The sequence below is a fragment of the Vicugna pacos genome, chromosome 16, assembly GCF_048564905.1.
Source record: "Vicugna pacos chromosome 16, VicPac4, whole genome shotgun sequence".
Lineage (NCBI taxonomy): Eukaryota > Metazoa > Chordata > Mammalia > Artiodactyla > Camelidae > Vicugna > Vicugna pacos.
Window position 1 is genome coordinate 9,090,870 of NC_133002.1, and position 16,205 is coordinate 9,107,074.

Consider the following 16,205-nt stretch of genomic DNA (forward strand, 5'->3'; position numbering starts at 1 on the left):
CAAAGAAATGAAAACATATACTCACACAGAATGAATGTTTACACATACATGTGTATTTTTAGCAGCTTTATTCTTAATAGCCAAAAAACTAGAACCAATTCAAATGTTTATCAACTGATGAATGCATAAACAAACTGTATATCCACACAACTGGACTACTTACTACTCAGCAATAAAAAGAAATGAACTACTGACAGGTGCAACAACGTGGATGCATCTCCAAAGAGACTGGCTAAGTGAAAGAAGCCAAAACCAAAGGCCACATACCTTATGATTTAACTTATAAGACATTCTGGAAAAGGCAAAATTATAGGGACAGAAATCAGACTGGTGGTTGCCAGGACTGGTGGTGGGAGGAGGGGACTGACTACAGAGGGGCACGAGGTGTCTTTTGGGGTTGGAGAACTTTTCTATATCTCAAACGTGGGGGTGGCTATCTAACTACATGTCCATCAAAATACAGTAATGTATATTTTAAAAGAGTGAATTTTATTAAGTGAAAATTAGGAAACATATACATCAATAAACCTGACTCAAGAAAATAATAAAAACAAACCTATAAAAAAATTAAGTGAAAACAAATGCAATAAAAATCAACTTACAGTTTTTCCAATTCAGGGGTCATAAACAGGATTCTTTCAATTGTTGTAAGTGAGACGTGTGTTTTTCCCATGTCTCTGAAGTAAAAGCGCAAACAGGCATGATATAAACCCAAAGACAAAAATTCTACACTTATAAATAAAATGAATGTGATTATTTCAATTCAACTTCTAACTTGCCATAGACAGTAATTCCAGGTAGCTCATATTGAAGAAATTTACATTTATTTGCATCATTAAATTAATGACCTTGGTGCTGAAAAGTACAATCTTTTTTTATTTTTTAACTATTATCCTACCTCTCATTCTCACTTGCATCCAGCTCTCTTGATTACACTTTTTTTTTTAAACAATGTACACCTTATTCCTTTTTGCTTTCTGGGATAAATCATATTTTTACATGCTTCATCTCTATAAGTGTTCTTCAACACTGTTTTCTTCCCCTGCTGGTTGTCTTAGCTGTATACTTTCTTTCTTAATCCTTTTCTTTGCCAATAACTCTTACCTCAATAACTCAGTTAAAATTTAAATTTTGACTTTTTAGCCAAAACCCTCAATCTTTGATGAAAGTAAAAAGGAGCAGAAATCAACTCAAGAGCCATAAGACTGTTGAAATACTTACAAATATCTTAATGCTGGCAAATGTAAAAGATAAGGATCTTCAACTGTTTTCAAAGGATTATGACTGAGAATTCTGAAAAATGGAATGGCATTAAAATTATCTACATTTTCAATAATGTCCATGAAAGTTTATATTCATTTTCTTGGTATGGAAGTTGAAGGTAAAAAAAAAATCATTTTCTGAATTTACCTATAAATCACCCATAGAATTCGTAAAGCACTCTTCACTTGGGAAGTACCCAGGCATCTAGATGATAAAGTGGAGACAGAAAGAGAAAAAAATAGGGGGAAAAAGTGGATAGCAAAGAAAAAAATACACCAAAGAAATTTTAGGTCAAAAACCCTAGAAGGGACAATGCTGGTAGGAAGCCCCTCCTCTGTAAGAAATACTATTTCTAGTGTCCTCCATAATTCAAGGCATTTTTCTTTCATCTCTAGAAATTTTTTTAAATTACATGTTTTAAACTACCCAGTTAAAGACAAAAGTAGGACCAATGCCTTGGTTTTGGAGCTGAAGAAGAGAAAAATACAAGAGGAACCGGGGAGACCCACACTCCCATTGCACACTCCCATATGTGTTCTTATATCACAGCCTTTGCTACCGTGTGTGGGGTCACCTGCTTTCTTGTCAGTCTCCTGGATTGTCAGCTCCATGAGAGCAGGGACTACACTTTATTGTCATTGTCATCTCTGTGCCTGACACAGTGCCTAATATTCACTATCTACTTAATAAATGTTTGTTGAATAAATAACATTTTGTTTATATATCAGCAAAGTGACAAATTCATTTTCTGGAACAATTTTTTATTCCAAAATGCTGGAATATATTTTCTTCTCAACTCTTTAAAACAAACAAGCAAAAGCAAAAAAAAAAATTTTATACCCAAAAAAACAGGAACAGGAAGAATGAAAAGAAAGTCTGCCTTTAAGTTAATTAACTCTACTCAAGAATCATTAGTGTACTTTTGCAGATTATAAACATAATCACAACTAACACCTTTTGGATTGCCAGGTATCTATGATCAGCAATTAATATTTAATCCTCACAGTAACCTTATGTGATAGGTATTATTATTATTACCACATTTTACAGATGAGGAAACCAAGGCACAGAGAAGTTATATAACTTGTCCTAAGTCATCAAGCTAGAAAGAAGCAGAGCTGGGATTTGAACTTAATTCTGACTCCAAAGCCTGTGTTTAACCTGTATTTAAAAAGGAGGGGGTGGAGTGTGTTTAAAATAATGATTACTTTAACCTTAATTTTGAGGGCACTAAATATAGAAATACCTTTTCAAATTTCATCTCCCCATCTGGGACAGCCTCTATGAGAATTACATTTTCTCATTTGTTTCTTTTCTTCAATTATCTCCCATGATTAAATATTTCATTAGCTTACAGTCATTGAGGCTTTAGAGATTTTATTTTATTTTATTTTATTTTTTAAGAGATTTTTAAACCATGTTGCAGGCTGATTAGTAAAAATGGTGGAGTAAGGACACCTGAAAATTCATCCCTCCATAAAATAACAACAAAAAAACTCACAAAAATTATCAGAATCAACTTTCTCAGAACTCTGGAAATTTAACCAATGGGCTTGTAGCAATCTGGGAAGCAATTTATTTAAGAAAAACAAATTAATTTCTGTAAGAACAGTGAGACCTGTATTGCTTTAGCTTGCCCTAGATCTTTGCTCTAAATGCCAGTGGTAGCCTTGAAAACTAGCCCACATCCTAATAACCAAAAACTTCCCCAACTTGGGAAAAGAAACAGTCACCCATATCCAGGAGGTGCAGAGAGTTCTACACAGCATCAACCCAAAGAGGAACATACCAAGTCACACAGTAATCAAAGTGACAAAAATTAAGGATAAGGAGAAAATATTAAAATTAGCAGTACTAGTACCTCCTCTGAGAATGAATGAATGAATGAATGAATGAATAAATTACCTCCCACCACCAAAAGAAAACAAATTTTAAAATGATGCTTTATTAATTAATAGCTCTTGACTCATTTTTGAGGTGGACTTCAGATTCAAAATAGACTCTAGCACACCTCTCACTTGTTCACCTGGTGTTTGTCAATAACATAAAGGTTTCATTCAAGAAACCATCTGAGTTATAATTACTTGAAACCCAGTGATGAATCAAGGTTTTGTGGGGCTTGAACCTCATCTACTTTGGAAAAATCCTATCTAATAAAAACTTGCAAAGTTATGAACACAAAAATTTCTAGGACCACTCCCAAGACCTTGGAAGGGTCCCATGCAAGTGGGGATCCCTGCAGCTTCAGCTTCATTTAATTCATGATACATCCACCTCAGCTGGAGCCCTTTTCAAGACTTATTTAATGCAGGGGAAAATATTTCAACCTATAACCACCTCAGTAATATCTCATTATAGGCAATGAAATGACAACTCGAGGGGTGGCACTTCTAGACTTTCTAGATTTGGCACAAAACTAAGGAGGAGACCAGCCCATGACACACACTTACTGTATCCTCGCAATCTTTTGAAAGTAACTGTGAATGAATTTTAGGAAAACAGTATTGGTTAATTTCCAAAACCAGCTCTGATTCTTTCATTAACTTTTTCTGCCATTTAAGATGAACACAGAAGTTCAAGACGAACAGGTTGGTGCCTCTTCCATGACCATCTTTTCTAACTCACCACCCATTTTCTACTTGGTTGCCCCCCTACCTTGTTACCCTGCTGCAGAGATGCTAGCACGGCTCTCATAAGTTTTCCTATCAACTTTCTTCCAGTATGAAAGTTTCTTGGGGACAAAGTCTTTAGCCTATTCTTCTTTGTAAGCCCAGTACTCAGTGCAGTGCAGACACACAGTGTGTATGGCACTCAGTGAATGTTTTTGAATAAATTCATTAATTTTTATCAACTATGATTCCACAATTTTTTCCCCTGGGTCACCTACATAACTATAATGAAACTCAGATTCTTATAAGAGACTCTCTGTGTTATAAAGTGTTTAGAAAAGGTCACGAGTTTAATACATGGCACTGATGCTACTAAAACCTCTTTGTGGAGAGACCTAATGAGCCCACTCTCCGGTGCGCTGGCAAAAGAAAAACTGACCCTACGTTCTCTTTCCACAAGTTAGGCACCAGCAAACTAATGAAGGGGGGAGGGAGGCTGCCACTGGGGGGCATCTGCAGAACTGTTAATCCAGCTCCAGACACACCCTCGACACCTTCATTAGCCCAAAGTGTACTGTGGGAAGCTGGATTTCAGAACCACAAGACAAATAGAGTCTTTTCCAAAGCCTGATTTAGAGGAGGCTCTTCACCTTGAGTCTAAAATCCCCTTCAGGCCACTGAACTTACCCACCGTGATCTGCTTGTGACATGGAGAAACCACAGAATTTTCAAGATTATGAAAAACCCACACTTCTTATTAGTGGTAGTCAGCAAAGAAAGTATAGAGAATTAGGCTATAGAGATGTATTTTCTTTATATTTTTCACACTACAGCTTAGCAAAAACATCCATGCCTCAAAGGTTCCTATTGGCCACAGATAATTCACTTCAGACATGTATACTTTTTGAAAAATAATGTTTTGGATGGTTGGGGAGAGAGGTGCCCAGTGGTGGGTGTTCAGGAATTCTTTCTGCTTTACCATTTAAAAGAAGCTAATAGTTGAGGAAGCATCCATACCTATTGCTCCCTGAAGAATTTGGGGCTAAACTTAGTTCTTTGCAGCTCTGTGCTGCATACATTTTAAGCAGTTAGGAATTCTGCACATGAGGAGGAATTAAATTCAAAAGTGGAATTTCAAGTACCACTTGCATATTGGAGAAACAACAATGGGATTCCATTACAATGCTAATTTGTGTTTCTGCTGGGTGCCTTTTATTTTATTGTTCGTGCCAAATACCAGTATGAGGGAAAGCAAAGTGTTCCATATATGAGTTAGACAAGTCTCTTGGCCTCTTTGTACCTTAGTTTTCCCATTAAAAAAAAAATAAATGGATCTCAAGACATACTTTCTGGAATTCATAGTGAGCTCACACCAAGCTAACCAATTACCAATAACAAAAACACACAGCTTTTTTACTTTTATTCATCTTCTATTTCACTTACACCTTTTGTAAAATCTCCATTCTATGCCGTGCCCGGAACGTTCCAAATTTCAGGTCTATGATTAAATTGGAACTAAGGTTTCTACAAAAAAAAAAAAAAGACACAAGCAAAAGAAGAAAAAATATTCTATCAGAACATTATCCTTTAGCAGTAATTCCAATTTATATATGATGAAACATAACTTCATTATCCCTTCCATACACTAAAGAAATCTCACTGTGGAAAACAGCTGCTTATGATTAATATTTTCATGATTATATATATGGTGCATTAGATACAAAACAGTAAATCCTCAATAAATATTTGCGATAAATGATCCTTATTTCTCTAGCAAAGGGCAGTACTACTGACATTTTGGGCCGGACAACACTTTGTTGTGGGGGGCTGTCTAGTACCCTGTAGGGGGTTTAGCAGCATCTCTGGCCTCTGTCCACCAGATGGCAGCAGCATATCTATAGTTCCGATAACCCAAAATGTGTCCAGACATTGCCAAATGTCATTTGAGTGCAAATCTTTGCGAGAGACAAAAAGGATTAGCTACATAATTCTAGTAGCTTTCTACACTAAAATTTTAATGTTTCAAAATGAGTAGCAAATTAATTTTATAAAAAAATTGTTTTATAAAAATTCCAAACATAATGAAGTTATATTTGTAACTTACACAAACTTCAAAAAAGTTAGTTGTTCAAATGTACCGCTTTCAATAAATCGTATTTTATTGCAGGATAAATCTCTAGGAAAAGGGAAAGGAAAACATTGCCTCAATTAGCTACTAGATATCTAATTAGTAGGGATAATTAGTAGAGGTTAGAATAATAATAACAAATAAGTAGCTTCTATAGAACCTCTAAACCTTATGAATTGTTTTTTAAACCTTTCAGAGCCCCAAACCCTGCCCTCACCTACCTTAAAGAGTCTCACTATCATGATGTTCATAAATAAAATACACCTATATAGCTCTTGATAGATTTTGGAGGTAATCTTTCCTCAGAGCAGAAGAATTCATTAGATAATCTTCTGTGGTCTCAACAAATTCTAGATTATAAACTCAAAGTTTTTACCTCCGTATATAATTATAATGTTTAATATGAAAAGGAATACTGTCCTATTTACACACCTCCCAGTTTAATTCTGTTTTTCTATGCAAATTCATTACCAGAAGAAATAAAAGATAGCCTTTCACACAACTTGAACTAATTCAGTGTTATACTAAAATATTGAAACACCCACTCTTGACTATAACTGGCTAACTTATTTCCACTGATTCTTAGTCTCTCCTTTCTCCTGGGTGGGTGTAACTGTCTTCTGACTGGTGTTTGCACCTCTAGTCTCTTCCTTTCTCAGCCATCCTGTACAGTCACCAGATTAACTCTCCAGACGTGGTTCTCAAATACCAGCATCACTTGTGAACTTACTGAAGAAATACTCAGCTCTACTCTGGACCAACTGAATCAGCAACTGTGGGGCACAACTTGTGCTTTAACAAGCCCTCCAAGTGACTGATTCTGCTGCAGGCTCAAGTCTGTCTGAGAGCACTGTTGTGGGAACGGCGCAGCCTGGCGTGTTACCCTCGGTGTGGTCTTCAAAGCCCTAGATGACCTGGCTCTAATCTCCTACTCTTCCTACTTGTACTCTCCAGGTTCTCAAAGCATGTTTCCTGTGTTTTGCCTCTCTCCTACCTTCTTTTTGCAAATCCATTCTTTCCAAGATGTCTGTCTGATAATATACAATGGTCCTTTAAGGTCCTGTTCAAATAGCGCTGCTCTACCATTTTCCCTGATCCAGTTTGAAGACTTTCTTTCCTCTTCCGAGCTCCAAAACCAACTTAGAGCTCTCATTGCCCCCTCCTCTTTCTTTTCTTACGAGGCTATTCTCGCAGCCCATTTCCTCTGAGTATAAACTCCTTAAATGTATGGACTAGACCTGCTCATGCACATTGTCTATCATGTTTAAAGCCAATGCGTTGACATAAAGCAAAGTCAGATAGTTTTAAAAATAAACAATTAGCTGGGGAGTGAACAGGAGGAAAATGACTGTTTTAGAAGAAACATAGGTCTATTACTTCACAGCTCCCTTTTCTATGCCTCTACAGACAGCACTTTGCCAGCCACTCAGTGCTTGTGCATTATGGTCTGAGCTTACGTTTACTTTCCCTGTGAGATCAGGAGTTGCAAGAAGGAACTCTGTCTTACCCATCTTTGTGCTTACAACAGTATGCACAGTGCTCAGCTTAATCTTTTTTACTGACTGGCATTTTTTAAAATGAGTGAGAATAACTTGTGCGAACATGAAATAATCAGCTAAGAAAGTATTTCATAGTAGAAGTAATTAAAAGCCTAATCCACTAAGCAATTATCTCATTTAATTTTCTCCAAACTGTGTTTCTAAGGTTTGGAGCCCAGATGACAGAGGAACCCAAAAAGACTAATACAAAAGTGGTTGCCCCTTAAGGCTTGGATGGTTTGATAGTTAAAAGGACTATTTTTAGGGTCATGTGAGGCTCTTTATACCCACTTCTCTTAGCCTTCTTTATTTGAAAGAAGAATCTCTTTGCTAAAGAGCATCATTAGTTATCTTAGTAAGGATTAATGACATACACAGCTCTGGATGCCACAGACAAAGGATAAAAACTGATCTTTTATAGCAGAGAACACAGTATCTCCTTATCTTTAAATAAACAAAAATACTATGCAAGCATTTCTTTCCTTGTATAACAAGGCTGAAGAGTTTTTTATTTTGTAACTTGTGAAGTTAAGGGCATTTCTAATATGCTTATTTCATGTAAATATTTATAACTATACCACCTTAACCATCATCTTAAACATTTTAAACATTGGTATCACAATTCCTGCATTGAATCCTTAATACCAGTCTGTTCTCTTGGTAACTTGATATGTTCTGGACAGCATTGTTTACATAACTCATCTGCTTAAATATTTAATATTTAAATGTTAATTTAGTTTAGATTTAAATTATGAGTTAATGGCATTCACATTAATGTAAGTGTTCTATATTTTCTTGTCCTGTAGGTGATAATTTGAGCTTAACTTTAATTCCTCTCATTCTACTAAACCACCTTTTTCACACCTTTTCTGTGAAGGCCACACAGTGAATACGTGAGGCTGTGCAGGCCACACACAGTCTCTGTCATGAATTTTCCTTTGTTTTTTCCTCTGTTTTTTCACTTATAGCCCTTTAAACATCATTCTTATCTTGTGTGCTGTATAATATGAATCATAGGCTGGATTTGATCCAAGGGCCATAAACTAAATATAAGTGGATGATGGTGTATGAACACTTACATAATAAGGTTCATACGGGTGTCTGTAATTGCTCAGACCTCATTACCACTTTTCCTCTACAACTAAAAGGTGTTTTTCTATCTATATTTTGTCTATACAAATTTAAAAATTAAAAATGAATAGGAGATTTTTGATGCTAGAGATAGGCTGGGGCCCTACAGATTTAGAGAATGATAGGATTTTATTGCTGGAAAAAATTGTAGAGATTATCTAATTTGAACCCCTTAACTACTTTATAGATAACAGAACTAAGGACTCATAAATAAATATGACTAACTAATTAACTTACAAATACTGGAGGTATGGCAAGCCTTGAAATGAATCCTTATGTAACTCAGTCAAAGAATTGTCTCTGAGAATTCTGAAAAATGAAAAGGTTATTTTTGGGTCAAAATGCAAAACAACTACAATTATTTACTACATAGGACTAACTCCTATGTGTAAGGGAAACGTGGGTAATGGTGCCATCTGAATACCCTAATTCTTATTTAATTTAGAGATGGTGATCGCTGCTTTGTTTTCATTTAATCATTTCTTCTCACGACTTTGTGTCCATCTCTCTCCTCACACACACACACACAGACTCGCACACCGCTATCCGCTCTTCCTCACCAAATCAGATCACACATTCTTGGTTAGAACCCAACTCTGGGCAGCACTAATGCTGCAGAGCTGCCATTCCTTCCTCTTTTCCCAAACCTTATCTGCAAGTCACAGACAGAACTGTATTAGGCTGCAAATGAAGCCACTTGATTTTTTTTCCCCATTAACATTTTTTTTGAAAATTAAAATGTACATAAAATATACATAATTGTTCACTTTAATAATTAGAAAATAAATCCCCATGTAACATCATTCACATCAAGAAGGAAAATGGCCAGCATCCCGGCTGCCCTCGCTGTGCTTCTTTCCAATTACAACCCTCTTCCTAGAGGGAACCACTAACCTGATTTTAATACTAATTTCCTTGCTTTTTAAATGTAGTTTTGCCTTTTATACATCAGCCATAAACAACACAATTTAGTCTTGCTTCTTGAACTTTATATAAGTGGAATCATATATGTATTGTTCTCTACATTCTTTCATTCAACAATATTTTGTAAATTTATTTTATTTTTGCATGTAGTATTGCATGTCTAGCTACATGTGGCTTCTACATACTTGACAGTGGCTAATGTGACTGAGTTGAATTCTAATTTAATTAAGTTAAATTATTGTTTAAAATTAAAATTAAAAAACTGACACTCAGTGTAATTATTGGAAAATGTTAAGTATGTTTGCAACAATTTGTGTGTGTGATACTACTTTTCAACTGTAATTTTTATGAAATCTAAACACAGATAAACTTTACCAACCAAGTTGAGATTTCAAAGAGTTAATATGGACAAAAACCAATGTAGACTCTCATTAATTTTTATACTGATTACATGTAGATATGACAATACTTTGGATATTTTTGAAGACAATACAAAAAGATGTAGACTATCTTATCAATAATGTATATAATGATTACATGTTGCAATAATAATATTTGGAATATAAGGGTTAAATAAAATACATTAACATTTATTTCATTTGTTTCTTTTTACTTTTAAGTGGCTACCAGAAATAGTAAGATTAATTCTGTGGCCTGCATTACCTTTCTGATGGAGTGTATGACTTCTAAGTGTGGGACTAACCACACTTTATTAATTCAACTACTGGTGGATACTGAGACTTTCCTAGTTTTTAGTTACTAAAAAGAATGCTGCTTTGAACAGTCTTGTATTGTATCCTGATACATATTTGCCTGAGTTTCTCTAGGATGTAACACGGATACAAAATTGTATTCTGAAGAAGTTGTGCTATTTCAAGTTGGCAGACTGAAACATGTCAAGACTCTACTCCTTCAACTTCCACCAAAATCCCTAAGAATGATAGAAAAGATATAATTTAAAAACTACAACCTTAGCTCAAAGCGAGCAGCTCTACAAATGCTCCCCAATCAGAAATGTCCTGTAGCTACCTATAGGGTGATTATTTGGGATAGGGTGGTAGGCGCAACCTGTAGCACATCAACCCTGCATCTTTGTTCCTTGACCCAGGCAGAAAAAAAAAAAAAAAAAAGATTCTTCCTCCGGGTCAGAGAAACTCATGTTAGAAAAAAGGCAAAGTCCCAGAACCCTGGAGGAAGGGTATGCACTCCCTGACTAGCCAGCAGTAGGTACCTTCCACTTCTTGCTTATGCTCAGGAGAACCCACTGCGAGTAACACGCCTCAGCAGCTCACTTCACCTCTCCCACAAAGCTGGAACAGATGCAGCAGAATCTCAACTACAAAGATGAACTGTACTCAGAAATGACCAAACAATGGGGAAAAGCCAACTCTGCTAAGGACAGAAAACAAAAACAAACATAAGAGCATATAGCCCACTAATCAGAGTTAACAAACACAAGAGGACTCTAGAACAGCATAATTAGTATCCCCAGGCAGATGTAAACAGACAGTGCATCAGCTGAAAAGAATCAGCTCAAGAATATACAAATGAAAAGTTAGCATTAATTAAAAAAAAAAAAACTCAGTAAATGAGCAGCAGAAATAATAGTTAAAGAATAAATTAGAAAACTGAGAGATCCAGCCAATGATTTCTCCAGAATGCAGAATGAAGGGAGCAGGAATGACTCACAGTCATGCCTGACACCTGGGTTTGCCCGAGGACTGCTAAGGCCTTTGCTTTGCCTAGTCTCACAATAAACACTAGGAACATGCTGCAGGGAAGAGGAGGTGCTATTTTGCACCAGTTTCCTCCTTTTCTTTTCTTTCTTTCTTTCTTTTTTTCTTTTTTTTTTTTTTTTTTTTTTTGGCACCCATTTCTTAAACCTGCTAAGCAGGAAGGCCCATAACCAGTGCCTCCAAGAGTTGGAGGGAGGCAGCAGTAGGGAGCCAGTGCACAAGAAACTCTGTGAGATGACAAAGGTAACTTTCTCTTGCCTCCAAGAATGCCCTTGCAGGAAGTATTAACAGTTATACATCCTTCAGGAGCCTTGGGGATTTGAGTACATGCTATGTTGCCTTGTGAAACTATTTCCACTGAGTTCTGCATTCAAAATGTTCTGTTTTTCTCTCACAGTGTCTTTTGGTCACATTTATATTAATTCCACCTCATAGCGTAATTCCTTCTCATAGATTATTTACTCACAGCTTATGAGAATTAACATGTTACTATCTGGAAACTCTGTGGCTGAAATCAAGGGCAGTTCTCAGTTATAAGGTGGCTCATATTATACAGGATATAGTTCCAAGCATTTTCAAAAGATCACTAAAACAGAAACACAAAAAACATAAATTCCCACAAAGAACTCTTGGAGCCTTGAGAATGCTTCAAAGACCCTGACCTCCATTTGGAATTGACCATGTTAGAAGGAACAGCAGTGATGGTCAGAATATATGTGAATGGTCAACAGGTGGTGCTATGACTGATTCTTTTCTCACCTCTGTTAAGTAGTTAAGTTTCATATTTCCATGGAAATGATCCAGAAAGAAAAAAAAATCAGTATGTCCAATGACATTTATAGTAACCCTTTTCATAAGTTAAAAAGTTGGAAAAAAACTCTACTTCCCTACATCACATAACAAAACTGTATGTGAACACCATAGATGACATACAAAGGTCATAGGAAACAATAATACATGAAAAAAAACAAGGCAAAAATGAAATTCGTATATACTAATTATAATTTTAAACATTGACAAGGATTCAGTAAGACAGCAGAGACAGGGCTGACCTTTAACTGTTGATGGCAGTGTCTTCTCTGATTGGCTGATGGCCATGTCAGACCAGCTAGAATCTGAATATCATAGAAGGATGGGGAGTAACCAAAGAGTATGTCTTTTAAATTAATGGGGTTTCTTTGTGTCAAGCTGTTTGGATGATAGGATAGTAAAATTTTTAAAAATAACAATAATACATTCAATCTAGAAGTAAAGTTTAGAGGATGAGTCAGTCACCAAAAAATTATCCCAGAAAGGAGCTTCAAATAAGCAACTAACAGAAATAAAATATATTGATCTGTAGAACTCCAAATATTCATTTTCACTGAAGCAAAAAATTTAAATTATAGGGAATCAGAGTTAAAGTCAGATCTAAAACTTTCTCACACCAGGAAAATACCAAAACCAGGCATGAACAAACATTTAAGAAACATCCATGTTTAACTTCTGACCAAGGTTAAGGTCTAAGGCAACCTTCTGAATTTCACATTCATTCTTGATGTAATATTTTTGACAATTATCCTTATCTCCATCTCTGTAACTTCTAGGAAATTGAGAGGGGTCAAGTTTCTTTTGTTTGTTTGTGTGACTTAATGTATAGTGCAAACAATAGGCAATCCTGAAAGTGACTTACTCTCCTTTCCTTTCTTTCTCTCTAAAGCACTTATCAATAGTTAATATTATATCTATCTATTATATTTATATATTTATTTTTATGCATTTTTAACCCCCTGAGAACTGGGCTATTTGGTATCTTTCGTTCTTGGGCCTGTATCCCTGGCATGTAAAACAGTCCCTGGCACGCCATGGTTACTCTGTAAACATTTGTTGGATGAATTCAGGAAGTGACAGGTTACCAACTATCAGGTACTTTTATTTAAAACAAATCTTCCATTTATTAGCTACTTATCAGTATAGCTTTACAGAAACGTCTTTCTTCACCCTTACATTTGTGACTCAATCTTTTGAGACAAGAATCCTTTGAGAATTTCATAAAAGCAATGGTCTTTTTCCCTAGAAACCTGCACTTTCTTGAATACATGCAAAAATGTGCATACAATTTCCATTTGTGGGTCATCCTTTTAGGGCAGAGGTCTGTGAACAGAGTCAACCAAATTCAGAGGCCCAAACTTGGAAGGGAAATAAAATTACATCTACATTTTCACAAATCTCTAATTAAAATTAGCAATTCCTTCCGTTATGAATGCAGGCAATTAGCAGTACAGTTAATTTGGTTCCCAACAGAAGTCACAAATCACTTCATATCACATATTTGTTGCAGATATCTCAAAATATCATTTATTCTCATCACTATCTTGGAATTATAATAGTTATTAGGTTTACCATTATTCTTGTTATTTAATGTGTTAAGAGAAGCATTTTTATTACTATATCACTAATTTTAAAAATATTCTGAAAATGATTTCGATGTAATTGGTTTCTTCTATTTTTCTATATTTATTAATTTATTTTACACTTAATAACATTATCCTAAGTACAAAAGGTTCTGCAGATAGCCAAAGAGATATATGTGGTGGGGGTGGGAGAATAAGAAATTCTGCTCTCAGGAACCACTGACCCTAAATTAGGAAAACTTGCTTATAAGGTATAAAACTCAAGCTGACTTAGAATTCTTCAAATCTTACCAGATTCATGTAACAGTGTATCAACTTGGAAACACATGCTTTATAAAAATCCATTTCTTAATTTCAATTTTTTTAAATATGTAATATATATTCACATGGCTCAAAATCCCAAAGGCATATACTACACAATCCAAAGTTTTCCCCTTACCTCTGTCTCTCAGTCTACCATTCCCTTTTCCTCCCCAGAGAAAACTAATATTATCTATTTCCTTTGCCAAATGACTTTCATTTTTCTTACAAGCTTGGGAAATAAAATCTCCAAGTCAGATATTATCATGAGAAATATAAATCACATATAGTACTTAAGAAATCTATTTTAAAAAAAAAACTTCCCGGTTCTAGCATTTTTTCCTTATCAGTAACATATCAGAATAAGGAGGCATCTCTTTAAGGGTAGCCATAATCCCTATTTTAATTACTATGACTGTTATGTCTTTTATTATTAATTTAAAAGTCATATCTATGATTTGTCTATTCAAGTTGAACAAATAACACAAAATGCCATGAAAAATGCCAGTTAATTGCTTTGAAGGTAATTTTTTTCCTTAAATCACTTATGTATCTAACCTGACTTATCTACAAATCAACTAAAAAAAACCAGAAAAATGGGTAAAGGACAGACAACTCAGAGATGAAATACAATTGTTCAGCAAACAAAGGCTGTCAGGGAGTGCTGACTGGAGTGTAAACTGGCACAACTTGTTTGAGGGCAATTAAAAGTTTGTATCTACATAGTCTTCACCCCAACAATTCCATTTCTAGGTATCTATTCTACAGAAATACCTGACAGTTTCATAAAGATGCATGTACAAAATATTCATTGCAGCAGTGTTTGTAACAAGAAAACTGGACATAATCTAAACGTCTTTCAATAGGGGCATTATTAAACTGATATGTCCATACTATGGAATATTATGCAGGAGTTTAAATGAATGGGGCAACCTTCTATGTACTGGGAAGGAAAGAAATCTAAGACGTGTCGTGAAGTTAAAGAATCAAGTTGCAGGATGTTATCATTTATATAAAAAAGGATAAGAAAATCACACAACAAACTTATTTTGTTATCTGTAAATATGTATGTAGTCAAATACATGGAAAAGAGTCTGGAAGGACTGTTTTACTAAACTCAAAATTGTGTGGGTGGGGGATTAAGGCACAAGGAGGGGTTTCACTACACCTGTTATTTCATATTTATATATTGAGAATATAATCATGTACTACTGGTATAATGGAAAATAAGTTTAAATTGGTTCTTGCTTATTTGAATGAGGGCCTGCCAAGTTTAATTTTTTAAATAAACAGAATTTCAATCAATAGGTTGGTTTGGAATATGAAGGGGCAAATACCTTTTAACACAGCTGTTGACCTCGGAATTCTGGACCAAGAAGAATCTGACAAGGCAGTTAGTGTTTTGTATGCATATTTGGAGAGAATATACTCACAGTTTCTCCGTCCAGCGGTAAGGCTTCCATGTATTTTCATCAATGTAAGAAATAGAGTTTCCTTGCGAATCTCTGTGAAGAAATACAGTTCATATCCTTAAAGAGGTAGGAATGAGAATGAGCAGAATAAGTGAAAGACTCATGGCAACCTTATGGGGAATATTCAAATGCAGAAAAGATCAGCTTTCTAATTCCCACAGCTTCTCAGCTTCCCAGTGGGCACAATTAATAAAGACATAATGTGAGGCCACTGGCACAAACAATGAGGCATCTCCTCAGAAGCTGAACTTTCTATCTGTCCAGTTTCTTGGTATATATAATGCCAATTATTTTCAATGTAAGTTTTTTTCTCCCCAAATCACTTGTGTGTCTAAAATGACTCCTGCAAATCAATGATAAAAATGGCAAAAATGTATAATTATCAGCAAATAAAGAAATCTTATGCCAGGTAACACCAAAGCTTTGGCTCAGTGCCCTGTAAATCTCTCCAGGTATTGGAAGGACAGGGGCAATTAGAAATTAGAGACTAATATGGAAATTTCTCTCAGACATATTGCATAAGGAAAAGCACAGATCACTGAGCAAGGAGTAAAGTTATTACCTCAATAGGGGAAAAAATGCAAAGGAAAGAGCCTGGAAGGAAGGACACACATCCAAATAGTAAGATAGTTATCTTATGGGTGGGAGGGAGGGAGGGGAAAGAAAGTCACATTTTATTCTGTATACTTCTATGACATTTTCTTTTAAATA

The 16,205-nt window shown here is 35.4% G+C and overlaps 1 protein-coding gene across 13 annotated transcripts in view; it reads right to left on the reverse strand.

Annotated features, from left to right (window-relative positions):
• LOC102544848 (leucine-rich repeat-containing protein 37B-like) overlaps positions 1–16,205 on the reverse strand; it is a 38,233-nt gene that overhangs the window by 12,897 nt on the left and 9,131 nt on the right. For 2 of the 13 annotated variants that reach the window (XM_072940549.1, XM_072940562.1), the window contains 6 exons: positions 15,456–15,527; positions 8,907–8,978; positions 5,977–6,048; positions 5,316–5,396; positions 1,222–1,293; positions 603–677 (listed from right to left, as the gene is read on the reverse strand). In XM_072940549.1, coding sequence (XP_072796650.1) covers positions 603–677; positions 1,222–1,293; positions 5,316–5,396; positions 5,977–6,048; positions 8,907–8,978; positions 15,456–15,527 — 444 coding nt within the window. Of the gene's footprint in view, positions 1–602; positions 678–1,221; positions 1,294–1,410; positions 3,950–5,315; positions 5,397–5,976; positions 6,049–8,906; positions 8,979–15,455; positions 15,528–16,205 lie in introns of those variants that run through there. The other 11 variants (XM_072940558.1, XM_072940559.1, XM_072940554.1 and 8 more) reach the window with 9 other exon arrangements.